The sequence below is a fragment of the Heloderma suspectum genome, chromosome 2 (assembly GCF_057233095.1).
Source record: "Heloderma suspectum isolate Gila_16-S chromosome 2, 16-S_ref, whole genome shotgun sequence".
Classification (NCBI taxonomy): Eukaryota; Metazoa; Chordata; class Lepidosauria; order Squamata; family Helodermatidae; genus Heloderma; species Heloderma suspectum.
This window is the reverse complement of record NC_139459.1, coordinates 277,281,389-277,308,852: the sequence shown is the minus strand read 5'-3', so window position 1 is coordinate 277,308,852 and position 27,464 is coordinate 277,281,389. Positions and strand designations below refer to the sequence as shown.

The following is a 27,464-nucleotide window of genomic DNA, read 5'->3' as shown; positions in this document are numbered from 1 at the left end:
GCCTGCACTCCAACACTTGTTTTTGTTCAGTAGAGGCCAAAGGTATATAGCTCTTCTGCTTCCCTAGATCTACTGATGTGCTTACCAGCTTTAGCATTGCTTTGGTTAAAACGCTGCCATCGCTTTTTGGGTGCTACGTGGCTTACATCTTTAGGCTCATCACCCAAGGAGCCTTCTCTATTCAGTCCTGAATCCAACTCTAGGCACTCCCCATTTTCAAAGGAGCTGTAGCGCTCTCTCTTTTTATCAGATTCTGACTTCATTGTTATACGAACTAAACTGCCATCAAAGGAGCTTGCAGAGTCTTCAGCAGGGGAGTGTCCCATCAACTCCCGAGATACTTTCCTTGCAACATCTTCCTTTGCATTGTCTCGAGGACTAGCAACTGGGCCTTGGGTAGCTCTATGCTGGTGGGGCACACTCTCTGCTGTACTGGATAACTGGTTTAGTGATTTGCTCTTTGATGTTGCATTAGCTACTAGTTTGGATAGCTGCTTAGATTTTGGACAGCTGCACCTTGCGGTGCAGTTTGTACCAGAAACAGTAGTATTTGTGAGCTCCCTTTTGTTAGCACCGGGATCGATCAACTTGGTTGCGATACCATGTGAAAAAGAGGACTGACCTTCTTTGGGTTTCTGACACTGTGCTTCTTGAACGCTATCTCGTTTGTTTTCTAATTTATTGGTGGTTCCCATTGTAGGCAAAGATGTCAAATCACTCGGAGTGTTATTTCCAGAACTATCGCCGCTGCTAGGACTCCTATAAGACGCTATGTTCTGAGTAGTCATGATCTGTTTCTCTTTTGTCTTACTATCATGCATATCTTTCAACATCATTAATAAGGTGCTGAATTTATAATCAGGCTCAATAGGCAAATGATTCTGCCCAGAGACAGATGAAAAGAGTAAGGGCACTGTGGTCTTAGGTGGCCCACAGTCTTTCACTTCATCATTCATGGACCTATATGATAGCTCCTTCAGTTCTGAAAGCACATGTTTCACAACTGCCGTCTCTATTTCAGAAGAATCACGGGAGTTCTCATTAGTGCTGTTCAGCAGCCTGGGGCCATCAACCTTCCCACTTTTGGCAGGTGTCTCTAACTCAAGCCCAGGAGAACCTTTGGTAGCAGAAAAGCAGCAGTCGGGGCTACATTCATCTTCCTTAAGAGAGGACTCTGTCCCAGCAGCAGTTCCTTTATGCTTGCATTTTATACTTCTGGATTGGGGCTGTTTTGTATCCATTTGACTTGCAAACCCCTTACTTTGGAGTGTAGTATGCTTATCTACAATGGTAAGATTGTCATTCCGGTAAGCTGAAGCCACCTCAGCTGCTAGTGATGGCTCATGGAATTCCTCACCTCCTGCTTCTTCAGCACTGGCATTCCTATCTGGACAGCCTTCCAGAGGTTTGCGACTTCTACTGCTGCTTTTTGAGACATATGCAGAATGTTTAATGTTTCTTTGCCCTGAAGACAGTTCCTTTCCTCTTTTATTTACAGAGTCACAATTTTTCAGGACACTATAGGCTGCTGCTGCTATACTTTGGTCAAGGGAGTCTAGATCACAAGGACCATTATCTGATGAATCAGAGTCCATTTGTTTCCTTTCAGCTCCAGCATCAGCTGCAAAATAGTGCTGCTGTAGTTTTGAATTGCCCATGAAGTCTGCCTGGGTTTTCTTTTTCTTCAAGTCTACTTTGGGTGTCTCCTGCTGGCAGTCTCTATCAGAGATTTCATACTCAGCTTTCTTCGATTTATTTTCAAATTGTCTTTCTCCAAAAGAAGACAGCAAGTAGTTTTCCATGGTGCCTTTGGATCCCATTAGGCTCTTTGCTATTCTGCAAAGTTCGTGAGATGCCTGCTTATCTGGCAGGTCTGCAGCAATCACATTTTTAACTTTGCTCACTATCACTTTCCCCCCACTCTCTCTCCTGGATGGCTCCAGCTTGGTGCTACTTTTTCTAACTCTACTCCTCTTTCTGGTGTCAGAGCTCTTCTTTATTTGTGATTTAATGAACATCTTCCCCTTATCAGGAGTCAAATGTTTGGAGTCCAATGCTAATGATTTCAAACAGCCATTTAGTTGTATGCTCTGTTCATTTAAGGAGCCCTTTGAACAAGATCCCTTTAAATGCACATCCTTCTCACTGTCCGGTTTGCTAGAAGTCTGGATACATTTTTGAGTACCGTTCTGTTTAAGATATTCATTTGTAAGGCCGACACTGATCTCCCATTTAGCCATAAATCTCTTAGGAACCTTAAAATAAAAGGGGAAAAAGCAGTTACAAAATAAATACTTATAATATGCCACAGGATGCTGCCACACAGAGAGATAAGCTTATCTTCCTTCTCAGATTGCAGCTGTGCCATATAACGAATTAAGGTACATGGCTAAAAGCTAGGTTAATGGGTACAAGCCTAGAGAACTTGAGAAATTCCAGCACTGGATGAAATATAGCAATATCTTCAGGATCCCAGTCATCAGGACTGGGACAGTCTCAAAGAACTGGTCACTTGGATATTTTATCCCAGCACCTTGGAATTGGAAATATTAATGCAGAGCCAGCACCTAGAAAAAGGATACTGGCTTCTAGAAGAGTTTGAGCTGGAGCATAGGATTTTGAAAGTATTCCATCCCTGCCCATTTTACCGTATATTTGTCCTTCAGGTGCACAAGTTTCTCCATTAATAACACTCTGGCACATTCTCAAGAGTTGTCAGCTCTGTTTGCTTTTTATTATTCCAGCTTACTTTCCGATCTATTTTCAGGGCAGCTGTCTGGACAAGCCAACACATAAGGCATTCTTTTATCAGCAGCCTCAACATCCCAAATCACATTAGTCATTCTTAGGGCACCAGCTTCAAAATGTTATGGGCACAATCCAAAACTGAGCACTTTAGCATCCCACTGATTTCAGTGACAAAATTATGAATCTGCTTAAATCTCTTCAACGCAATCTATGAGCCTTTGAAAAATGCTTCACTTTGACTGGAACATGCCTTATATTTTGCACTCTGATGGGGACATCCAAATACAAAATATATGACAACAGGAGCTTTACCTTGTGCCTATAACCTTTCTCTTTTTGTTTCCCTCTTCTCCGAAGGACAGGCAGTTCTTCAAATTGATGTCTTCCTTCAAAGACTACAATAGCTTTTCCTACAACCCAGGCTCTTTCAGATGGGTCTCCCAAGGCTTCCACACAGTACTCTCGATATGGTCTGCGATTGGAAACTATTGAAATAAAATTAAGAAGATTAGCATTTTGCACCAAGGTGTAGGAATGGAAGTGAATGAACTTCCAACTTATGCTCAAAAGAAGTTTTCTAAACTATGTCTAACAACTGGGATTTGTAACAAAATTTTCGAATGTATTCTCACCTCCTAATACGAGTGTTCTGGTTCAGAGTTCTAGCTAGTCAACCATGCCTTCCTCCAGGATACTATAAACTATCTGGGGCTCAAGAATGCCAATTCACTGCTCCCCGCTGCATGGCCATTTTTGTTGTCCAGAGAACACTTTGCATTCCCAGTAGCTATGGAACATCAGTCCTCCTTTGGTGTTTTCCCCTTAAGTTTTTAAAAAGATGTTTTGTCTCAGAGTTCTAGAGCATAACTAGAACATGTTAATGGCTCCCTCTTGTTTCTCAGTGGCCCCATTTGACTCCATTTTTTGTTGGCACTCACCACCCAAGCCAACCATTAGAGGGAGCAATATTAAATACTAAACCTACCTCTCTGTTGAAACTCCTGGAGACTATTCCAAAGCCCACCATTTTTTTCTGATGTTGTTAGGCTCTCTGAATTTACTGCAGCCTCTGTTCTCCATGAACAGGAAGAGTCTGAAGTGAGTTCAGGAGTTGTCGTTTTAGGATAGACTGCCAATTGTGTAAAGAGGCCCTAAAACAAAAGTGGGGAACTGGTGGCCTGTGAGCCAGATGAAGCCTGTGGTGTCTCTTGTCTGGCCTGCACGACATCTCCCTGCCCACCTAAGAAAAATTAGGCTAAGAAAAGGCCTCCAATTGGAACTTATGGAAAGGCTTTTCCATGCTGAGAGAGAGTGAATGTGTGAATGAAATGTATGGTGGCTTTGGCCCCACCCGCTGCTGGTGTGCATCCAGTGGAAGATTACCAATGACAGAATGCAGCCCCAGGGGGTAAAAAATGTTCCCCATCCTGCCCTTTGGTCACCACAAACTGAAAACAAAATGAAAGTTCCTTTCTGCCCTTGGTTCCAGCTCTCCTTAATATTTATTTTATATTAATAGTATTATTATTACTACCACTATGTTTATATCCACCTTTTTTCCTCTTGCAAGGAACCCAAGGCAGCTATATCCCCTAATCCTCATTTGTTGTGCTTGGTCCACACTTCTTGTACCTGTCTTCTGTCAACCATTTGTGACATTTTTACATTGCTCTTTCACCACTGAATATTTCATTACATCAATGTGCATTGCTGTCCTTTTTCAAACTCATGCTTAAACACTATTCTCTTTCTACCAAAGCCTTGTTGTTCAGTCATTCAGTCGTGTCCGACTCTTCGTGACCCCATGGACCATAGCACGCCAGGCCTTCCTGTCCTGCGCTCTCTCCCGGAGTGTGCTCAAGTTCATATTCATTGCATCGGTGATGCTATCTAGCCATCTCATCCTCTGTTGTCCCCTTCTCCTTTTGCCTTCAGTCTTTCCCAGCATCAGGGTCTTTTCCAGAGAACCAAAGCCTACCTCAACCATTTTATAATACTAGAACCTAGAAGAGCCCTTTGCATTTCAACTCCCAACAGTACATTAACAATATAGTCCTATGGATATCTAAAACAGCCCACTGAGTTCAACTGGACATAATCCTATGTACACTTACCTAGGAATAAACCCAGCAAAGTCAATGAATTTATTTCTAAGTAGACATGCGGAGGAAAAGGATTGTGTTGCATGACTGCAATCCTAAACATACTACTGATTTCAGTGGGACATAATTCCAAGTATGTCTGTTTAGGACTAGCCATGCAGCTACTCCTGCCTTTTCCTCCTTAACAGAATGTTCATTCTGGTAAGAAAAAAGATGGAAGAAGCAGTGGGAAAATGGGAGGGTTACAAGTGGAAGGCGACAACATCTGGACCCCCTGTAAAATTCCAAGTTCAGGGTAGGGTGACTGCAGGATAAAAGCCTCGTCTGGAAGCACCGTGGGCCTTGTCAGTCCTATTACCACCCTTCCAATTGTTCATGGCCATTCTGGTCAATACTCACTTAATGCAGATCATTTACAAAATGCCATATATGGTTAACAATGCAAAGCACTAATCCTTTTATACTGAAATGCAAGGAATACATTACCTTTCATTTTTGAATGCGTATCTAGCACAGGATCATGACAAATTTTACAGGGCCACCATGGACGTCTGTTAAACTTTGCCCAGACAAGATCTCCAGCTTCATACTTTACTGGAGCAGGCTTCTTATTAGTTCGACCCTTTGAAGAGAAACAAGAAAGTACGCTGAGATATATGAATCTCTAGTGGAAGTAGAATGAACTACCAGGGCTTGCAAGCTGTAATCAGCTTAGATCAGTTAATTAATTGGTGGGGATGAGAGCTGAAGAGTATACTTGTTTTATTTTTGGTTGCAGTGCAATAAAGGACTGGAAAAGAAAATTCTGCAAATGGTATTTCATTCCAACAATACTCTTGCTTATTAAATTTTAAAGAAAGTTTACATTATAATTTGAAGATTTACACATTGTAAATTGCAAGTTATTTTGTACTTCCTTTTAAAGAAGTTACTCAATTAATTGGTTAAAAGGCAGATCAACTAAACATTCTTTAATTAGTTAAACATACAACCTACCTATGTGCAGGCCTAGCAACCAACCTTGCCTCTTTATCTCATCAAGCCAAAACAAGGAGCCAAGGACAAAGTACTCCTACCATAATGCACTCGGATTACTACACTATGATCACCTCTCCTAATGGAAAAAAACATGGCTCATGTTCCAGTTATTTGGGACACGAGTGGGAAGGTGCTACTGCATCCATGTCCTGCTTGCTGACTTCCCACTGGGGCATCTGGATGGCCACTGTGTAAACAGAATGCTGGACTAGATAAGCCTCTAGTCTGATCCAGCACAGCTCTTCTTATGTTTTTAAATTTGTGCACCTATTTCATTGCAAGAATTGCTGTACTTTTCTGATACTGGATAAAGATGGGAAAAGGAGGTTTTATTAATAAAACTAAGGATTTTTTGGTCCCTGAAGACACTTCGTGACTAGTTGTAGCTCTCTAATATAACAACGTTCTCCATGGTCAAGCCAGAATAGTGTTGGGAATCACTGTTCTTAGCATTAAAGGAACAAGGGCTTAGATCCAAAGACTCACAAGTAGGACTCTGTGCAACAAGACTTTCCCACCCCATCTTCCCCAGTGCAGTCCACTATACACAACTGGAAAACAGCTCCTGAGGGTTGGGGAACCCTCCAGGATGGTGTGGGATGTGGTAAGTAGGCTGCACTGGGAAGAAGAGAAATGGCAGAAATTGGAACGCCACCCTGCACAAACAGAAATGCTTTCTTCTCATAGAAGAGCATCTTTGGATCCAAGCACAAGCTTCCTCACTCATTTTCTTTTGGATGTGACAGATATAAACAGGGACGAGGGGAATCCTTCAGATTTACTGATCACTTATATTTTCAAATTAGGAAAACTGCTACGAGGAGCTCCTTTTGAACCAAATGAGGCAAATTTATTTATGTCACAAACAGAAAGAATATATTTTGGATTTTAATTGCTATCTATTCACAAACAGTAGTGTATGTCATTACACACTGGCTCCAAAACATCTGGAGGACACCAGGTTGCCTATTACTGCTTTAGGGGTTATCCTGACCATGTTTTAAGGACAGCTTTACATAGAGTAAATTCAACAAAAAACATTCTTTATTGAAAGACCACAGCGGGATAGTATCTGGTAGTATTATTTTTTAACCTGGAGTTTACTCATTAGTCCAGAGACATTAGGAAAAGCACTCTAAAACACCATCAAAATATACAACATCTGTCAGGGTGTACACATCCTCCAATCACTGGATACACACATACAAGGAATCCTGGCAATCTCCTTGCACACTTTCAAGTGCTAAGGGCAAGAGGGAGGAAAGGAGATTGTTTTCAGTTCTGGACATTTTCCACGTGGACACTGTGGGCTGGTCACACATAGTGGCTTATTTAAATTGCAATGCACACATGGTACCATTTCCATAATCACCACCCCGGCGCTACTTGTTGTGTTGTCTGAACCCAGGCGGCGTGTCTTGTTGGAGGGGAAAACAACCCTCCAATAACCCATGGGCTGTTGTAGGGTTATTGGAATGTTGTTTCCCCCTCCAACGAGCCATGCGATGTCATGTTTGGACAACATGACAAGCTGTGGCCAGGCAGTGATTATGGAAATCGCATCTGGCATGTGCCACAATTTAAATAAGCTATGGTGGTTTATTTTGATTGTGTGAACCGTGTCTGTAACTCCTGTCCCCAAGTCGTTATGGTCTGAACCTTTTGGGGAATATGCTGGATAACAGGAAATATCAACTAAGGAATATGATTACTTGCAAGAGATAGTCACAATGAGCTTTGAGCCACTGTACTGTCAATGTGGTCTGATGTGTGCAGGTAAAACATCTAGGGATGTAAAAGGTAGGAAAAGAACATAAGAGCCATACTGGATCAGTCCAAGGGTCCATCTAGTCCAGCATTCTGTTCACACAGTAGCCAACCAGCTGCCTGTGGGAAGCCCACAAGCAGGCCAAGAGTGCAACAGCACCCTCCCACCCATGTTCGCCAGCAACTGGTGTACATAGGCATGCTGTCTCTGATCCTGGAGGCAGCATATAGTCATCAAGACTAGTAGCCATTGATAGCCTTCTCCTCCAAGAATTTATCTAACCCCCTTTTAGAGCCATCCAAATTGGTGTCCATCACTACATCTTCAGGAATAAGAACACAAACTCCCATCGTAAAAGATTTTGTTGAGTTCTAACATCCAGATCAAGAATTTTATTTATTTTGCTGCATGAGAAAATATTTTTGATCATAAATGCAATGAAGCTGTATGAAGAGTATGATAGCATTTGTGAAACATTCGCATTTCATTCAGTAGTCCCCCAGTAAGTGAATGAAAAGATTCAACTCTTTTCTGACATGGATCTTTATTGTAGAAGTGTTAATTCTCTGCAGAACTGGGAGTGCCGTTGAGGTTTTGAATTCTAGGTTTTTGTGTGAACCCGACCACCTTTACCACTGTACCATATCCTCTGATCAGAAGAAGAGCTGACTCAATATCCTGTTCTCTAAAGGATGATCTTCAAATTCAGGAAAAGCATTCCTCCTGGGTCTATACCAGAAGACTACATGTTTGAATGCTCCCCATATTAAAAAAAAACAAAACACCTCTCTGCCCACAGAAAATTATAACGTCAAGCTTAGCTTTCTTCTCCCTGATATGGGAGATTTCTTTGTCCAGGGAGGTTTTGATACAGGGTGTCCATCTGCATAAAAAGACTAATCCTCCTGCACTTTTAACAGTTGTGTAGAAGAGGGAATTTCAACAGGCCTAGCATGCTGCCCAAGTGTACACTTGCTGAAATTCCCTCTTCTGCACAGCTATTAAAGATGCAGAAGCCCAGTCCTTTTTTTGTATCTGGCTTCCCTACACTGAAACACTCAGGCAGCAATCCCATGCATGCTTACTTGAGAGTAAATCCCATTAAACTCAGTGGGTCTTACTTCTGTGTTTCTGATGTAGGGTGGCCAGATGCAAAGGAGGACGGGGCTCCTGCATCTTTAACAGTTGTGTAGAAGAGGGGATTTCAGCAGGTGCGGCTCGCTCTGCACATACCCCATCTTCATTTGAACGCTGTAGCGAGCTAAGGAGAGTTGATCTGCATGCTTTCCCCACAACCCCAACCCAATATGTAGACTGCCCAGGGATTCACAAATGATAGCTGGGTTTGGTAGCCAAGTATTATTTCTACTAGTCAGCTGCGAAGTCCAGTCCCACCATGATAGTGCAACAATATTATTTTCAATACAGATATTGTCTGATGAAGTTATGTAACTCTGGCTCTATGTATGCTGATTTTCATTTTTTATGTTACTTTTAACCTGAAATTTATTCCAAGGCTTTTGACAGGGTTTTTTCACTTTCAAACTGTTTGACTGTTCTCCCTGTATATATGAATATGTTTTATATAAGTTTAAGTATTGAAAAAGCATTTATATTGCTATTTTCTAGTGCAACCACAAAATGTGGAGAATTATGGAATCTGGAATAAGACACTTCTATTTTCTGTCTAAGGAATTGTAATGTGAAAATGCAGGAAGAGGGACTAGTTTTTCAAGAAGGGGGTAATATGAATTTTTATAGGCTATAGTCTACTTCTCAGCTGCAGTTTTTTCTCAAGCTGGAACACTGAAACTCTCTACCCATGGATTCAGGTAAGCTGCACTTTTATTTATTTATTTTTAATTGGAATTCATGATGGAAGTCACATTTTTCACATGAAAATGTCTTCATTTAGAGCCCTCAGAATGATGAATTGTTGCTATCACAGACCGACCCCATTCTGCTCTTAATGCCTCATGAGAAAACCCAAAAATTACAATATCAAAAAAATATTTACATGGATTGTCAGAACATCTCCATAAGCTACAAAAGTTTTATTTAAAATTGAGTAATGATCTCTCTTCAAAAGTGGGCTGGATAGGAGAAATCTGCTCTATTCCAAATATCAAATACTATGTAATTTCTAGCTGTTCCCAGCTACATAACTTTGATTCTAAGACTGCAATCCTATGTATACTTACTCAGGAGTATTCTCCACTGCACTCAACAGTGCTGAGTAAACATGTATCGTTTCAACTTGTAAAACCCATTGAGCATATCTTTAAGAGAGGCCCTTTTTCAACCAGCTGAAATGCAACCTTTGGATTTTAATTAGAAATGCAAATTATTACAAAGAACTTGCTAGCCTGAAGTGGGAACCCCATGAAAGAAATGCAGAATCCAGTCTCTATTAGTTTCTTTTCTTCATCACCTCTTTTAAAAATTCTTTATTTGTATTTACTCTCTCACTGTTATGGAAAAAAAGTGAACACTTTCAGTTCTAATATTTCTTAGTGACTGCAAGGGGTGCAGACCTAAAGAGAGGATCAAGCTCTACCTTTCATTCTTCCAGTCTTGCTTTAAGCTGGAATCTCTTCTCGCTCCAATTGATTATCACAGATAAGGTAATGGAACAAGCATTCTCCTAGTGCCTGGCTAGTCTTCCTCTATCACCACACCTCTTGAATTTGATTAGGTCACAAAGAGTAAAACGTAGAAGCCTTGTTAACATCTCATTTGCAATAGGTTCACCTCAAGGAGAGCCTATTGCCTATTGCTATAATTACCCTGGGTTTGTCAAAGCATGGTATTGTCCCTTACCTACTTTGTGTTAATCTCCAACAGTGGTGTAGTAGAACCGGGACTCACAGGGACACATCACAGACACTTTTTTATTAGTACGGGTTCCTCCTGAGCTAAGCTGCAATCCTCACAGGAGATGGGGGAAATGAATTTTCCCAGCAGCAATACATGTTCCCTGTTGTAAAGTATTTTGAAGTGACTTAGTCTTGGATGGGCCATTAAGACCCATTAGCTTTACAAAAGACCTGTTCCTGGTGGAGATGAAAACTGCGGAAATTGGTTTGTTGCTATGGATCAACACAACTGCCTGCATTTCTGGCCTCTCCTTGGGGAACATGGCTATAGGGGTGGGCAGATCGCTTACCTGGTTCCGTTCCAGGGCATCCACTGGGGGGGAGGCAATCCGTCCCTCCCTCCGGAATCCTCCCGGGCCTGCTCTGTGGGGAGTCTGCGGAGCTGCGGGCCGGCTCTGGCTGCGGCCGGTCTGCGGACGCAAATAGCGTCTGGTGTAGGGGATGCCATTTGCGTCCCTGCCATTGGCCGTGATTGGCTATGTAAATATTTACGTAGCCAATCATGGCCAACAGCAGGGAAACAAATGGTGTCCGCTACGCCGGACGCCATTTTGTTCCACAGCCCGGCAGTGGATGAAGATGGTGACCTGGACCAGCCACCGCCAGGTAGGTTCCGTCCCAGGGGGGATTCTGGGGGGTGGCGGGGGGCTTAGTCCAATCCGCCACGGACTCCGGGGGGGGGGCAAATTCCAAAGAATCCAGCCTCACTGGAGTCCGTGGCGGATTTCTCCGCCATCCCTACGTGGCTATGGGGATTGTCACCACGAGCACCTGCACTTCAAAATTTACCACTACACCTCTGTTCTTTGATGAGCTTCCTCCGGGCTTTAAAAACCTGGCTGTTCAGGTGGGCGTTTGGGGTGGGTTAGGGGTTTTTAGAGCAGTGTTGCTGTTGTTGTTGTTTGTTCAGTTGATTATGTGAATTTGTTATTAGTAAACTTGTATGCCGCCTAGAGTGGCTGGTTACCCAGCCAGATGGGCGACTAATAAATCAATAAATAATAATACTCCAACCTACCATACAGCTCCTTGACCCAGTTCGCACCATCAGCAGCTTGTTAACCCCGCACATGCCAGTTGCAAGCCTGCTGGATTTCCCCAACTACCCTCACTGACACAGCTTGCTGTGTTGTCCGAACTGAGGTGGCATGGCTTGTTTGAGAGGGCAGCAACCCTCAAATAACCCACAGGCTTTTGTTCTTAACATGTGACAGGGTTAACAAGCTACTGTGGCTTATTTTCCTTGCTGCAAACTGGCCCATTGCCTCCCGCTGATCCTGGCTACCTATAAATACTTCCAAGTAACCTTTCAGCTGTTGTCAGAGAACTTGTGGCACTCAGTTCCAGCTGTCCTTCTTCCTGCTTGCCTATGTGTACCTGTGCATCTGGCTTCTTCCAGCTCTTTGGGGCTTGCAGACCACCAAGACGTTTGCTTTAGCTGTAATTGGGGAGGAGGGGCTGCCTGATTCTATCACTACTCCCTGCCTTCTCTCTCCCCAGGACTATCAGCTTATTCATTAAGGCACAATCCTATGCATGTTTAGACAGAAAAAAGGCACACAACTCCCAGCATGCCCCAGCCAGCATAGCTATGCTGGCTGGGGCATGGTGGGAATTGTGGGCCTGTTTTCTGTCTAAACATGCATAGGATTGTGCCTTAATAGAGATAACTTCTATAAAGTGTAACAAGACAGAGACTCCACACAAACCTGATCCAATTGAGGTCTAATTCATTCAATCACTTTATTAGCAGACTGGTGTTTTTTCCCACTGCCTGGATGAAAGCAGATTTATGGCATGCATGGGTCACCTAAATCCTCCACCACAAGCACATGCCACAATTTTTCCTGCTTCAGTAAGCCTTTAAAACTGGCATTCAAAACTGTGGTGTTTCTTTGCAGTGAATAGTTTCTGACAAGTCCTTATAAAAACTGTTGAATCCATAAAAGAATAGGATTTGAATTTCCATAAGCTTTAATATCTACCACGTTTTACTTTTTTTAGCTCTCTTTGTCATGCAACTCCAGAAAACGGGAGCTGTGTGCACATGGGGTTAACCTCCTTCTTCCAGAGGGGTAGCAGTATCAATCTGTTGCAGCAAAACCAACACCATCCATTTATTATTTTGTGTAGAGACTGGCCTGTTTGTCCTATGAAGAATACAGTAGGGAGGGCATTGCTGAAAAATGATCACATATATCACCTTAGAAGATTTGCTGTGGATGGCATTATAAGCTTCTGGAATAGTGCTGCCAGAGCTGACATCTGGATCTACTACAGGTTCTGGTTTCTGTGACTGTATCTTTGTTACATGGACAGTTGTTGCTGGTGAGTAACTGTTTTAGGTTGGAGGGCTGTCTGTAAGCAAGAACAGGCCTACCATCTATAGCCTGTGAGGGAAACAGACCACAGGCACAAGAATCAGACTCTGTGGCAGACCCAGATGCCAACTCTGTCCCCTTGTCTACTCTGGCAACATGATTACAAGACCTAAGAATGCCATCTACAACATCAGACATTCATACACCTGCTCGTCTTCCAGTGTGATGCAAGAAATATCACCTGCCAGCAAGGCCCTTCTACATTCAACAAACAGGCCAGTCTCTATGCAAAAAATAAAATAAATGGACACAAATCTGATATCAGAAATGGTAATATCCAAACACTAGCTGGGGGACACTTCAACTTTCCAAGACAGTCTTTCAATGAGAAACAGCTGAGTTACTCAAAAGGTTCAGCTATATCTCCTGTGGCTTGAACAGGGACAAATGAAAGAATGACTGTGTTATTATCCAACAACTGTTTTGTGAATGGCCACTGTTAAGAAAATTATCACCTCTGTACTTTCTGCATTTCAATTCCCTCTGACCTCAGGGTTTACAATTCCCCCTCCAACTGTGTGTCCATGTGTGTGCACAAACACACAGTTGGAACTCAGGATAACACTTCATGCATCTGTTGAAGTAGACCAGGGGTGGGCAGAGAGTAGCCTTCCAGATATTTTGGACTTCAACTTACAACATTCCTGACCATTGGCCATGCTGGCAGGGGCTTCTGGGAGTTGAAGTCCAAAACTTCTGGACCTACCCTCAAGTAGACTGTAGTCCACAAAACCTTATGCCATAATAAATGTGTTAGTCTGTAAGGTGTCACAAGACTCTTAGGGCACAATCCTATGGGGATAGTTGGTCGCCTCTGAACTCGGAGGCAGCTGACTATCCAATGCAGGGTAGGCGGAACACAGAGGGGATCCTCTGCAGGGGGGGGGCCAGGGGGGGTGCATAGGAAGCATCATAACAGCACTTCTGCAGTCCCCTTCCCCTAGGAATGCCCCCTTTTCACCTGCTCCGTTTACAAGCGCAGAGCCAGGGACAAACCCCATCACCTATGAGGCAGGGAGCACGATTCCCAGAAACCAAAAAATCTTATAGCCATCTCGATGCTGGATAGCAGCCATAGAATTGTGCCCTTAGTTGTTTCTCCTCCTTCCAGCCCCACTCACATCCCCTGAAAAGCCATCTCCCCACAAAGACTGGCAGATGAGAACAGCACTCCATGAGGGGCTGCTGCCAGAAGACAAAACTCAACAAGCCCCATTTGTGCATGGAAGTTCATGCTCCTCTTTGCATTCCAGCCAATATTCTGCATGTATAATTATTATGGGGAAACGTAAGAATTTTAAAATTAAGTTCCCTAAAAAAAGCTATTAGAGTTAGAAGCCACCCATAAAAATAGTCCCTCTATTGCAGATTTATTAATGTAACAGCAACTTCTCCTGGTGAGTCAGAAATAGTTAACATAAACATTTCTTATCCTGATACGCTCACTTTCTTTGAAGGGTTTAAAGTCTCACCATATTAACTATGTTGATTCACTTCAGCTCATCCCAAAATCAAAAATAAAAGGCTTGAGGTTGGGCTTTATTGTGTATTGTCTCACTAAAATAGCTGCCATATTTAGGGTACAAAGACATAAATACTTGTTAAGTAGGGAATAAAATACAAAATTTAGAAAATGGGAAATTGCATCCATAATTTAATATTTTTACAGCACAGTCCTATGCATGTTTACTCTTTAGTCCCACGGTGTCCAATGGGGTTTAATCCCTAGTAAGTGTGTTCAGATTTCAGCCTTAGGCATTAAAGGTATTTATCAAATAAGTCTTTGGAAAACATTATTTCAATATAGTCAATAATTTTAAGCTGTCATTAGAAAAGATAAAACTGGCTTAGCTGAAGTAACCATTGCTCACTTCAAACTTCAAGCCAATCCATGGTCAATAAAGTTTAGCTTTGGTTTGCTGTGATGTACAATTTGCCAAAACACAGCCTGCAATCAGCCAGCAAAGCAGAATCCAAAACTATGGTTTGAAAACATGATGTCTGAATCAAAAATCCATGATTAAAGCCATGCCTCTGACTTCAGGGGCAGCTCCAGCACACAAACAGGAATGCTGAGCAGATAGAAATCAGAAAAGCGACTTGAAAACGAGGTTAAGGATGATATTTGAACTGAGCCTAACTGTACATTGCAAGAAAGCCTCCACAAAGAAAATACACAGAAATCCATAAATAAAAGCAATCCCTTTCTTCAGTAGCTTCCTTAAACTAAACTTTCTAATGCTTAAAATCTAAATGAAGGCATGCCTTAAAATAAATTATATGGAATGCATAACTTGTAAATAATTAAAGTTTTAGTATGTTCAGTATGTTCGAACAAGCCCCTTTCTACAGGGAAAGATCAGTGAACTTCCTAACTGTCAAGTCACAAAATGCTGCAATTTGACCTTAACGAAATGTTAGTATTCAGGCTAAACAGCTGAAAAGCAGCATGAGAAGGATGCAATTTAAAGAAGTGGAAAGTGGAGAGGTTTAACCCATCCCCTGCTCCCCAGGTACAAGAAAACACATGTGTGGGAATCCAAGCTGGAGAAAAAGTAATTGGGGGAGGGAGGTTCACAGGAGGAGCTTCCCCTCCCCTGCATGTCCTTTCCAAATCATGCCCTCTCCCTATCACTTTTCAACTGTTTAGGAGAAAAGCAAGTTCCCAAACATAGATCTGCCACTGAAATCAAGTTCTGCCATAATTTATAACCAGTTCTGAAGTGGAAAACTGTTCAAAATGAAATTATTAGAGCCAGGACACATTTTGTACTAGTCCTCCACTTCAGTTTTCTGCTACATGGAACAAAACTGACAGCAAGCAGGTACAATACGTATTTGCAGTTAGGAAGAGTTAAGTGTCCATGAAGTTAAATAAGAATTCAAATGTGATTTAAATGGAAGACACACTTTTTCTTTTTTTTTTAGAAACAGACTGCTCTTTTTTAAATATTCTGTCATAAATCCGTAATCACAGTTCCCCAAAGGTTGGGATTTTTTTATAGTTCAACGTAACATGTTTAATGTTTACAAAAATTAATGATTCAGTTTCAGATTAATGCAGCATTAGGAGAGCTAATGCACTTACACAATCCTGTATACAAGTTACACCAGCTGAGGAGCTACAGGATTCAACAGAAGCCTTGCTCTGCTAGTGGAAGGCAAGATACAAACACCATGATGACAACTGAGGGTTTCAGGGCAGAACATCCCACACAGGTAAGCAAGGAAAAGGTGAGTAACCATGCTACAGTGGATGTCTGCTAAACAGTCTCTCCACTTGCCATATGTGAAAACTATGTCTTGTCTGAACTGCTCTGACACTTTTCTCCTTCCCATTCCACCACAGAGGGGTTCAGTGTCTCCCATATCCCCTTAAGCTGTTTACTTAAAGTACTCATCTCCACATCCCCTTAAGCTGTTGTGGCACAGGAGCCGTGCTGGAGTGATGGGCTAGCAATCTCACATGTCTTTCCCTTCCAGAAGCTCCTCCATCCCGGATGCTGCCCAACAAAGGTATGACTTCGTCACGCACGTTGTTTCTAGGGTGTGGTAGACAGGGATCACTTTCACTGTCCTAGTATGATCTGGCATCAGCTAGCCTCAAGGCGGGCAGGCCCCCTCCCCTGTCTGCTCATTCAGGTACCCAGTTACTATGAGAGGACAAGCCTCTTAAGGTGTATTGTGGGATGGGTGCCAATTTTGTGGGGTGGGGGAGGCCTGCTGGGATGCTACCGGGGCAAAAAAAAAAATTTGGTATCAGGCAAAATAGTGGGAAAAGGGGAAGAGAGAGAATATTTCTTTCTTTAATCCATTCATATACCATATCCGGAAAAAAATCTCTCAAATAAGCTTACAACACATAAATCAAGAAACCTCAACAGACTTTAAAATACAAAACCTCATCATAATATATACAACGTATGAGAATTTAAAACATTTAAAGTCAGAAAACTCAGAACACAGCCATTCACAAACCAGGCAATGCAGTCAGTCAGGGAAGGCCTGAGTGAAGTAACAGGTCTTGAACAGGCGCCTAAAGCGCACTGCTGTTGGCTTCTCCAGGGAGCCCCAGCAGAATAATGCTATCAGAGTATGTTTGTGGCTGCCCATGTGGCATCTCCTGGCCCCTCCCTTTGGCTGGTTGGCAAAAGAAGTCTTTCCCTCCCAGGACAGGTCTTGAACCCTTGTCCCAGGAGATCTCTGCAGGGGTCCCGCCCAGGGAGCTATAGAAGTGCTGTGTTGTGTGGGCTCTCCTTCCTTCCCTTTTGTGTGTTATGCTCCAAAACGGTACTTGTGAGCAGCATAAAGGGATTCAAACCACAGCCTACAGGGCAGCTGTGATGTAAACTGTTTAGGGATTTTATTTTAAGTAGTATAAAAGTATTATGCATAAACAGTGCCTGGCGACTGACAGTAAATGGGCCATTACTGGCCATGCCAGTGGGGCTGATGGACTAGGGACATCATGGCATCATTTTACACGATAAGCATGTGCTGAAAGGGGTGTCCCCATCATCATGAGTTCATTGGCTCTCTCCTTGTGCAGGCGGCATGTGAGCCTGTTCACCAACACAGTCCCCAATTGGTGGGCATTGGCAGTGTGGGGACATGTCTGCCATTTTTATGCCACATGGAGGTTTTCAAAATTGTGTTCTCCCCCACTGGACTGAGCGGATATAGGATACAGTGGCCATTCTGCTGGCATATTTTATTTATGTGTTTGCTTATTAAATTTCTTAATTGCCCATCTGGCCGGTCACCTAGCCACTCTGGGTGATGTACATCAATACAAACAGTTTTAAAACATAGCAGCTATGTATCTTCTCCCCCTACCCCCAACCACTGGTATATTGGATTGCTCAATTAGTTTTAATTCCCCACCCAATCCTGAACACTAATCAAACTGCTAGGATCCAGCAGAAGTGTCAAAAAATCTCCCCCCGCCCCATTGTTTGGTAGTTTCTCAGCTTTTGTGCAGTTTTTCCCCCATTCTAAAAGGTTGAAATGCCTCTCCGAAGGCTTAGTTACCACCAGTAAGAGCTTTAAGCTACAACATGCTGGTATTTTGGCCCTGCCCTTTTTGCCTTTGGCCACGCCCACTGCTGGAGTGCGCCCCCACCCGAGCTTCTCCGAAATGGAATTCAGCCCTCAGATTGAAACAGATTCTGCACCCCTGGCTTATGGAGAAAGTACCCACTTTCAAAATGGTTTTGGAAGATTATTATGAGTCTACCAAAAATGTTTACATACTACTTATTATTTAATGTTAATTATGACCTATTTCCTGCTAACGCTTATGCAATATATTAAATATTTGTTAACTACGTCATTTGAATAAAATTATTATTAAAAGCTGTGCAATACTGGGGAAAGACTCCTACATGGTCAAAAACATATAACGTCTTTGCACTTAACTTGCATGAACAAACAATTATCTGGAAATGGCCTTCAATGTAATTATTTTGTGGTCAAGAATTTGCAGAACTATTGAATTTAATACATTCACATATGCTCAGGCTCCATTACCTATCCTGTTTACACATGCCATTACTCTGATCTTGTTGTGAACCAACCGGAGAACTTCGGCTATTGGGCGGTACAGCAATGTAATAAATATAATATAAAATAAATAACACAGATTCACTTCAAAATCCATCGCATACACACAGATACCATTCTAATGTTCTACTTCTGAAGCTCTTATTGTACAGTAGATATGAACATATTAAGTGATGAAATAAATTATATCAAAATATACAACTGCACAATAATAGCAGAGACATATTAAGCCGAATTTTCCTTTTGAAACAGCCACACCATTAATAGCCATAATGATTGCACATGTCCAATAACTACCTTTTCATAATGCCACTGTAAACTAGTTTTCAGCTCCACTAGTCTCATTGGTAGCAGCAGAATAAATAAAATATTTGCATAAATTCACACTTTGGGGGATTGTCTACAGTAGGGGTGAACAACCTTTTCAGCCCCAAGGGCCATATGCAGTACCAGGTGAAGAGTCAAGGTCCACCCATGCGCGCGTGCGCGCACGCACACACACACACTCACTCACTCACTCCTCCTTCCACCCAAATCTCAGTGTGCAGGGATGGGGAGGTTTAAACCTCTCCCTCCCTGCTCATAAGATCAAGGGATGGGATTGGTGTGGGGGGGTGAGTTTAAAGCCTCTCCACCTACCCCATTGATCCTGATCCAGATTGCCATTTCCTTGCTGCTAATAACAGTGAGGAAACAGCAATCTCTGCATCAGAATTGCTGGGAGAAGTGGTTTTAACCTCCCCCTGATCCCGCCTAGTGATCCTGAGCCAGATTGCTGTTTCCCCCGTGCTACTAGCAACAAGGAAAGAGCAATCTGTGCCCTGCCCCCACCCCCAGTTGGTGGCTGATCAGCTGGGTAGCTGGGATAAGTAGACCAGGCACCCTGGCGCTCTGCAGGCCAAACAGAGCGCAGCCCTTGGGCCACAGGTTGCCCATATGTGGTCTACAGGGAGTATCATTTCTGCAGCGTTCTCTATCTCATTAACAACTGTGACTTTCATAGCTCGTTAAGAAAGCAATGGAAATATTACAGAGACTTTCTGGTCCCACACCAACCTGAGTATGGCTTTAACCGGCCCTAGCACCCTCTCCTCTGCGAGCTCTCTTTGTTTTGTTTCGGTTAAGAGCATTTCTATTGTACTTTTTAAAAACAGAGTTACAGCAAGGAATCAAAGGCACTTCAGGTTCACTCAGATGCTGGGGAATGTAGTCCAAAACATCTGGAGGGCACCAGGTTGGGGGAGACTGTTCTAGTGCTTGGGCTAGAACCAGCACATGCATCCTACAGATGAAAGGGCTCCTTCCATCCACAGCACGTTTCTGATCCAGCAGGGAATTCTGCTTGCAGAATGATGGAGGCAGCAATCTCAGTTGCTTCCTTCCTCCCCCTGAAGTCCCCTATGCCCTCTGAAAATCTGCTCCCAACCCTATCAGCAATCTTGACTTCCCCATCCTATAAAGGCAGATCTGTCCAATTTCCCTGTTTGGCTGGCTCAGCTTCTTTGCCATTATTCTATACTAGGAAAAGGGGCTTGCATGCTGCCATACAGAACAATTTTGTTATTACAGAAGTAAGAAGCAGCAACAAATTTAACTGCTACTTGAGTAATTCACAGGGAAGACTCTCCCAGGCACAAATTACACTCTGTCTTGATATTTGACTGGATAAGAAAAATGTCCCTTCCGAACAGCCAAGGTACACTTGAGTCTTCATCCTGAAAAGGACATGCAACTTCCTTCTAGCCTGGATATTACCTCTCAAACAATTAAATCATACACTGGTGCCTTACAAGAAAAAATTCATTTGAGAAGTGCAGCTGGTAGCACTATTCAACCTGAATCAGAAGAAAAATAACGTGCTGGATCCTGAGTTCTCTTCAGCAAATGTAACAGCTTCTTCTGTCCACAGAAGGGACCCTGATCAGTGGAGGCTCCCACTGGAGGAAGAGGGGGGAAAGCATTTTTCACATGTCCCCTCTCCTCCTGCACCACTATTCAAGAGGGCCCCCAACCCTCTGGAGCAGATTTTGGGAGTGCAGAGGGCTGCAGAAGGAATCAGCGAAAATACCCCCTTGAGCAGAACTCCAATGAATGGATATGCCTCCTGATGGATCCGTTCGTTAAGATCCAAGCCAATGTTAGCAGTCAATAGTGCAGTTAATCAAATACAAATATTGAGTATCAAGCCACAATGCTGTGGCCACATAAAACAAATTATAAATATAGGGAAGGATCCAAGCAGGTCTGTGCACTAGCGCTAATAATGATGCACTTGCATAAAGCAAAGCATGTACAATGTCAATAGTGCTTGCAAGTGCAACAGGAAATCTGGAAGCAGCAAAAAAGAGGCTATTTTTCTTTAAAACAAATTGCACAGGGAGCACGCACCTTGTTTTCACGCACAACTGTACTCCTTGAATCCTCCTGGGAATACACTTTTGTTTGAAAACAAAGTGTGCACTCCCCATGCACCTTATTTTAAAAGAAAATCGTGGCTTTTTTGCTGCTGTGCCAATGAATTTTCTGTTGCACTAGGAAGCACGATTGATGTTGCACAAGTGGCGGTGTATGCTAGCTCATCAACGGTGCTTGTATATGGACACCACTGGAACCTTCCCATTATCACAGGGAATGTTAGAGAATGGAAGGCCACTACAAGTTTGAGCAGAACCAGAGTACAAGACAGACTACAAATAGGGCAAATCAGCTGTTGAAATACTTCCTTTATGCCATGTTGAATTGGAAGCATTTCAGCAAAGAAACCTTTATCACCACCAAAGTGTTCTAGAAAATAGACTGACTGCATGTTCACAAGCCCACTTCATTAATTTAGTTTCCTAGGAGTTAGCACACCACTTATCTTTAAATCTCGTGTATGACAGCAGTAGGTGGGAGAGAGTAGGGTGCTGAAGGGGTGAAGTAAGAGGATTATAGATTACCCTAGAAAACAGAAGGAAATTGGGGACACAAAGTAAGAAAATGAACACGCAAAACAAACAAGAGCCCATAGAAAGTTACAAACCGGCTGGGGAGATGAAGTATGGGAAATAGGATTTAGACTGTAACCATCACATATTTACTTGGGCATAAACCCCATTCAACATAACAAGATTTGCTTCTGGATAATGACAAGGTGCAAGGTGTTGACATTAGGTACAGAAAGCCATCAAAGCTTAAAAACTCAATTTGAATGGACCCCAAGGTGACACACCCTACAGGTAAGAGAACACTATGTATTAAGTTATCCTTAGCTCAATTGTGCTATGACCAATTCTGTGTTATTTCAAAAGTTGTAATGCTATGCGTAGATATACAGAGAATGAGGCCATATGCTGGCAAGGGGCGTTTTGGCTTGAGAAACACTAATGGTGTTGATTGTCTCACTGTTTCACTAGTTATGTTTACAGTAAATGTATATCCTTGACTCAAAAAGCTAGTAAGTGAAACTCAGAAGGAGAAAATGGCCTAGGTCAGATTTTGATTTGCTTACAGTGCTAACCAAAACATATTTTCCATTATTTGGCCTCTGCTTTTAACCACCCTATGTGAAATGAACTAGGAGAGTACTGCAGCCACATGCACAATCCAATTCTTTCAGTTATTACAACATCCTCTGAACTGGAGTGAAAAACAAGATTTTGACCATTTGGTAATGAATCCATGAGATAATGTGTGATCTGCATTTTGTGTGTGTGAGGGGGATGTTATTGCAAAAGTATGAACCCATTATTAATTGTTAAATCTTAATTGCATTGATGTAATTAGAGGACCTCACTTCTATCAGAGTTAATACAGAAATACAATTTGCTGAATTGCACATATAGCTGCATGTTACACTTGTAGAAGATTGAAGATTCCTCTTTCAGTGACAGTCCAGAGCACACACCCCTCAAGTCTCATGTTCTCAGAAATAAATCCCAGCGTTGTAACAAAACGGTTTCTCCTTTAAAAAACAACCCACTTGGTACTGAAATAATCCCATGATGTAACCATGTACATCTTTGATTTTTCAGAGGCACCAATGTGTACCATATCATACTCATTCCTTTGTTGTTTATTCGTTTAGTCGCTTCCAACTCTTCGTGACTTCATGGACCAGCCCACGCCAGAGCTTCCTGTCGGTCGTCTCCACCCCCAGCTCCCCCAAGGTCTAGATCAATATGTATTCTACACTTCCATATGAGTGCAGAAAAAGCCTTCTCCAGGTCTCAGGGCCCTGTATAGCTTCTTGCCCTTCCTCATGACTAACAAAACCAGAATAAATTATGCAAAAGAGTAAATTATGCAAGATCAGAGGTATAAATGAAATGTGCAAACTTTGAATTCAGCCTCTCTTGCCAGGGAATTTGGACTGCCCCTAGGTGCAGACTGGTGGGGGGGAGATATCATATTCACTGGGAGTGCTTGTAGCTTAGTGGTTGAACAGGAGGTCCATTATGGGAATATTTCCCCCCAGTATTGATCAATAACTAGTAACTAGTAGGCCCCGTTCGCACATAATGGCTTCAAATCATGGGTTAATTAACCCATAGATTGCTGGGTCACATGCTGTGTATGTGCCGCTACTGTTTTGAATATGCAACCTCTGATCAGCCTGATCATAGGCTGCTGTGTGATATGTGAACCCAGTTGCCATGGTTTATTTCTGAATTAAACAACCCAAAATTAACCTAGCAACTAATTGTAGGTTAACTTTGGGTTGTTTAACCCACAAATAACCCATAGCATCCAGGTTCACATGTCACACAGTAACCTACAATCGGACCAATTGGAGGCTGCATATTCAAAATGGCATGTGACCTGACAAATCCCTAATTAATTAACTCAGGATTAGCTACCATTACATGAGAACCAGGTCATTATGTTAGCCACAACACATTTCAGTGTCTGGTATATTTATTTTTATGCCACTTTCAAATGGCACACTTCCTTTATTTTTAAGTGCAACAAAGTCCTCTCATTGATTTTCAATTACACTTTACTACCTTTCCAAACTGAAACGACTAGACAACCAAATTGCTACCACCTTCTTTGCCACAACACTTCACAGATATCAAAGAGAAAAGAGACACTCTCCAAAATGCAAAGCTTTGTGTTAACCCACAATTAAATCTACACAGTACATGTGAGAAATCAGAAAATAGGAAATCTGTTTGTACCACTGGATTCACAATATATATTTCATTACTTAAATAATAATACATAATGTAACTGTAATGATTTTCAGTTTTCTCTCTCAGGTTTAGAACCCTTCTTTCCCAAATGTACTGGTCCTTAATTACCATGCCTGATGTTTAAAACATCAAGCAAGTTGGCTGTACTCCTTATGAAAGTATGAATTAAGCAGAGTAGCCCAATCCTATGGTTCTACTCAGTGAACTGTAGCACAATCAAGTCTGTTCTCACTGCAGCTAACGCAGTATCCAGTGCTAGCAAAAATGAAATAGAAGACATCCAACTGCACCCAGAAGCTTCATTCAACACCTCCCCCCGCCCTTGCTACATCAACGGTGTACATTATGTCATTGGCTGGACAAGAGGCTTGGAAAATATAAATGTTATATTACCACCAATAACATGGAGGCTTGGGTCCTAGGGCCAGAGGAAAAGGACAAATAGTCTTCTAGGAACAGGATGTGGGATCAGTGTGTCAGAATCCATGCACCTCTGCCTCAGTTAGCAATAGTACAAACTATGGCATTAGAATCTAATGATTAGTTAAGGGTGCAATCCTATTGCTATGATCATAAGCCTCCGAACTGGGAGGCTTATGGTCATCCTTTGCAGGACAGGAGGAGTGGAGGAGGTGATCTTTGCCTCCCTGTCCTCCTGCCCTGCGTTTTCACTAGACAGGCTTTTTTGCCAGTCTAGCGAAAGCATCTCGGAGGGGGAGCGAAGGATGCTGGAGAGGCCTCAGAAAGCTCGTATTCTGGCCTCTCCAGTCTCCTCCCCTCCCCACTCACCGAAATGCCCCCTTTTCCCCCTCTCCAAGGTTGATTTCCCAGACTTGAAGAGGCAGCCAGTGCAGCTCTTTTCCATGCTAAGATACATTAATGTCCATTTTTAAAAATCTACAATAAAGCCAAAGTTCTGGATAAAAGGGGAAAAAAAAGTTATATTAACAGTCCTGAATTATACTGCCTAGACTGCCCTAGAGAATTTACTTCTCCTTTGGGACAGGATTTACAAATGTATTATATCACTGAACACATTTTTTCCATATTACAAGCAAATGTAAGCTTATTACATTTAATGGTCCTCTTCTTAATAGATTTTGAAAGGACATGTACTACATAAAACTAAGTCTTTTTGTCCAAGTGTGCATTTTTTGTAACTACTATACAAGATAAAACAGGAACTCAAAATCTGTATCAGTCTTCATAATCGATTAAACTCTAGTTCAGCAAACAGCACACACAGCTCAGTCAATGTGTGTCCCCTAACACATCGCAATGACCCAGTTATAGGATCACAGCCAATAAAGAGAGAAACCCTAGTCCAGAACTTAAGAGTAGAAAACAAAAATAAATGTTTGTATCCAACTGTGTCTGCCTGCCAACAGAACATACACTGCGGGCGGGATGGTTCCCACCCCTGCAACCCCTTGTACCTCCCGAATTTGATCCACAGCAGGTTTTTGAGGTGTACAAAGGAGTTCTGTGAGGAGGAGAGAAAGGGGATATCCCACTGCATGAGGAGAAAATCCACTCACATGACACTAGATAGAACCCAAATATGTTAGGACTAGAAATAAAGCATTTAATTCTTTAAAATAAAAAAATGACTTATCAAACGGATGTGTGGGTAATACAGTGGTTTGACCGAATCCATATTTGAACTATGTGTATTCTGCTTTTGCTATTTTCTGAAGTGAAATAACTCCAAAATAAAAACTAAGAAGGGCATCAGTTACAGGACTATGACAGAATTCATATTGCTCCCTCTTTTAGGTTATGCCCTCAACAATTTTCAGGAAAATTGACTGAGGTGTTGTAACACTCTTAAATTGTGTAACAGCGGGCATACAAATAAAATAAATATCCAAATATATAATTTTTTCCAATTGCAGTATCAAATTAGTCGCTGGTTTCAAGAACAGTATGTTTACAGCTGTTCCAGAGCTAATTTAAGGGGGCATTCCTATCCCTATAAAGCATCTGGGGGGCCATAGGATATTTTGGATTCCTGGATCCGAGGTCAGAGACAGTGCTCTGACCTTGGATTCAGGAATTTGCACTCTCCGCCCCCATCGCTGCCAGCGCAGAGAGAACCACGCTGGCTGCCACTCTGAGGTCTCAAAAACAACGTCTGAGAGGAGCTAAAGGGGTATTTCTGTGGGTGGGGAGGGGACTGGAGAGGCCAGCTTACAAAGAATTCCCAGGCCACCCCAGCCTCCTTCCCTCACACTCCACAGTGACCCAGCTAGGCAGGCAAAAAAGCCCATCCAGTGAAAATGCAGAGCAGGAAGAGTGCAGAGGCAAAGATTGCCTCTGCCACTCCTCCTGCTCTGCACTGGATGCCCGTAAGCCTCCATGAGTTTGGAGGCTTACGAGCATCGGAATAGGACTGCACCCTAAAGCATGCAATAACTCACTGGTACATTCCCATCTGAACAACTACTTGACAACTTGTTTATTTGTTAAAATATTCCTATACCACCTTTCAATCTGTAGACTTTCAAAGCTGTGTACAATACAAACATCAAAACACTTTATACCAAAAGACATAAACCTTAAAAAAAAGAGCAGTACAACACATAGAAGCCCAAAAAGATAGAGTGGATAAGCAGCTCATTCTAATTGTCACGAAAAGCTACACCCAGTAAGAACATCTGGCACCAATCTGATCTAATTCCTCCCTAGCCCTGTCTCACATTCCCACCAACCTAACCTCATTTGGTGGTGAGACCTATGGGCAGGCTCCTATGGAAGCAGGCAGTCTTTAAGATATCCTGGCCCCAAGCGGTTTAGGGCTTTATAGGTTAAAAACCAGCCTGGAAACATATTGCAACTGTTATAAGATATGGTCCATATAACACACACAAGACAACAGTTTGGCTTCTGCACCAGCTGTAGTTTCTGAACACTCTTCAAGGGCAGCCCCATGTAGAACGACAACAACATGAAGAAAATTATACCACTACTGAATACTGTTTGGTACTGCTAGGAAAAAACTAGTCTATTGCAACAGGATGTTCATGTGAAAGTGAGAAAGCAAACGCAGGAAAGACATGATACTTCATCACCACTTGCTTACTTCGTACAATAACCATTTACGAAGATTCTGGCATGAAATAAGGTTTGCTTTTAAGCAACATCATCCCTTGAGGTGTTCATCTCAATTAAGTATGATACCCTATTTGTCAAGAAGCAGTATTATCTCTTCCAATACAAAAACAAAACAAGAACACACATGCACAATAAAAGTCATGCTGATGCCTCCCTGGAAAGAAATATCCCAAAAAGGAAAGTGGCTTGCTTCTAGGCAAAACTGCATGTATCAAGTAGATCCAGGAATGCGTTCACACATTATGTTGCAGTTAACACTTATATACAGGGTGGATAAAAATCAATGATCTTTTAAAATTAAAAACCAGATTTAAAAAAAAATTAAATCTATTTTTAAATTTAAATTGGATGTTTTGTATTTGTTAAAAAATAAATTTCTCTCTCACTTAAAAAATAACATGGTTACAATTAACTCTATTATAAACATGTTAGACCTACACTTACAGTCTCATAAAAATGAAAATTTACCTACCACTCAAACATGGGCGTTCATTTCAGTTTTTCATCTCAGAAAAATGGCTCTGCCCAGCCGAGCAGCTCTTGCTTCTTTCGAGCCCTGGGCATTCAGTTTTTCTGACTAGACACATGAGCAAAGACACAGGCTAGATACTATTGTTGTTTTGTCCTTATGTGGTGGTGGAAGTTGGGCCAAGCAAGGCAGAGTTGTTAGTTAAAACAGAAAGTATAATATGATAGATAAA

General features: G+C 42.2%; 1 protein-coding gene across 14 annotated transcripts in view; it reads right to left on the bottom strand.

Annotated features, from left to right (window-relative positions):
- NSD1 (nuclear receptor binding SET domain protein 1) overlaps positions 1–27,464 on the bottom strand; it is an 84,622-nt gene that overhangs the window by 41,806 nt on the left and 15,352 nt on the right. For 12 of the 14 annotated variants that reach the window (XM_084839401.1, XM_084839390.1, XM_084839395.1 and 9 more), the window contains exons 3-5: positions 5,337–5,472; positions 3,061–3,233; positions 86–2,255 (exon numbers count right to left, since the gene is read on the bottom strand). In XM_084839401.1, coding sequence (XP_084695527.1) covers positions 86–2,255; positions 3,061–3,233; positions 5,337–5,472 — 2,479 coding nt within the window. The remainder of the gene's footprint in view (positions 1–85; positions 2,256–3,060; positions 3,234–5,336; positions 5,473–27,464) is intronic. The other 2 variants (XM_084839398.1, XM_084839399.1) reach the window with 1 other exon arrangement.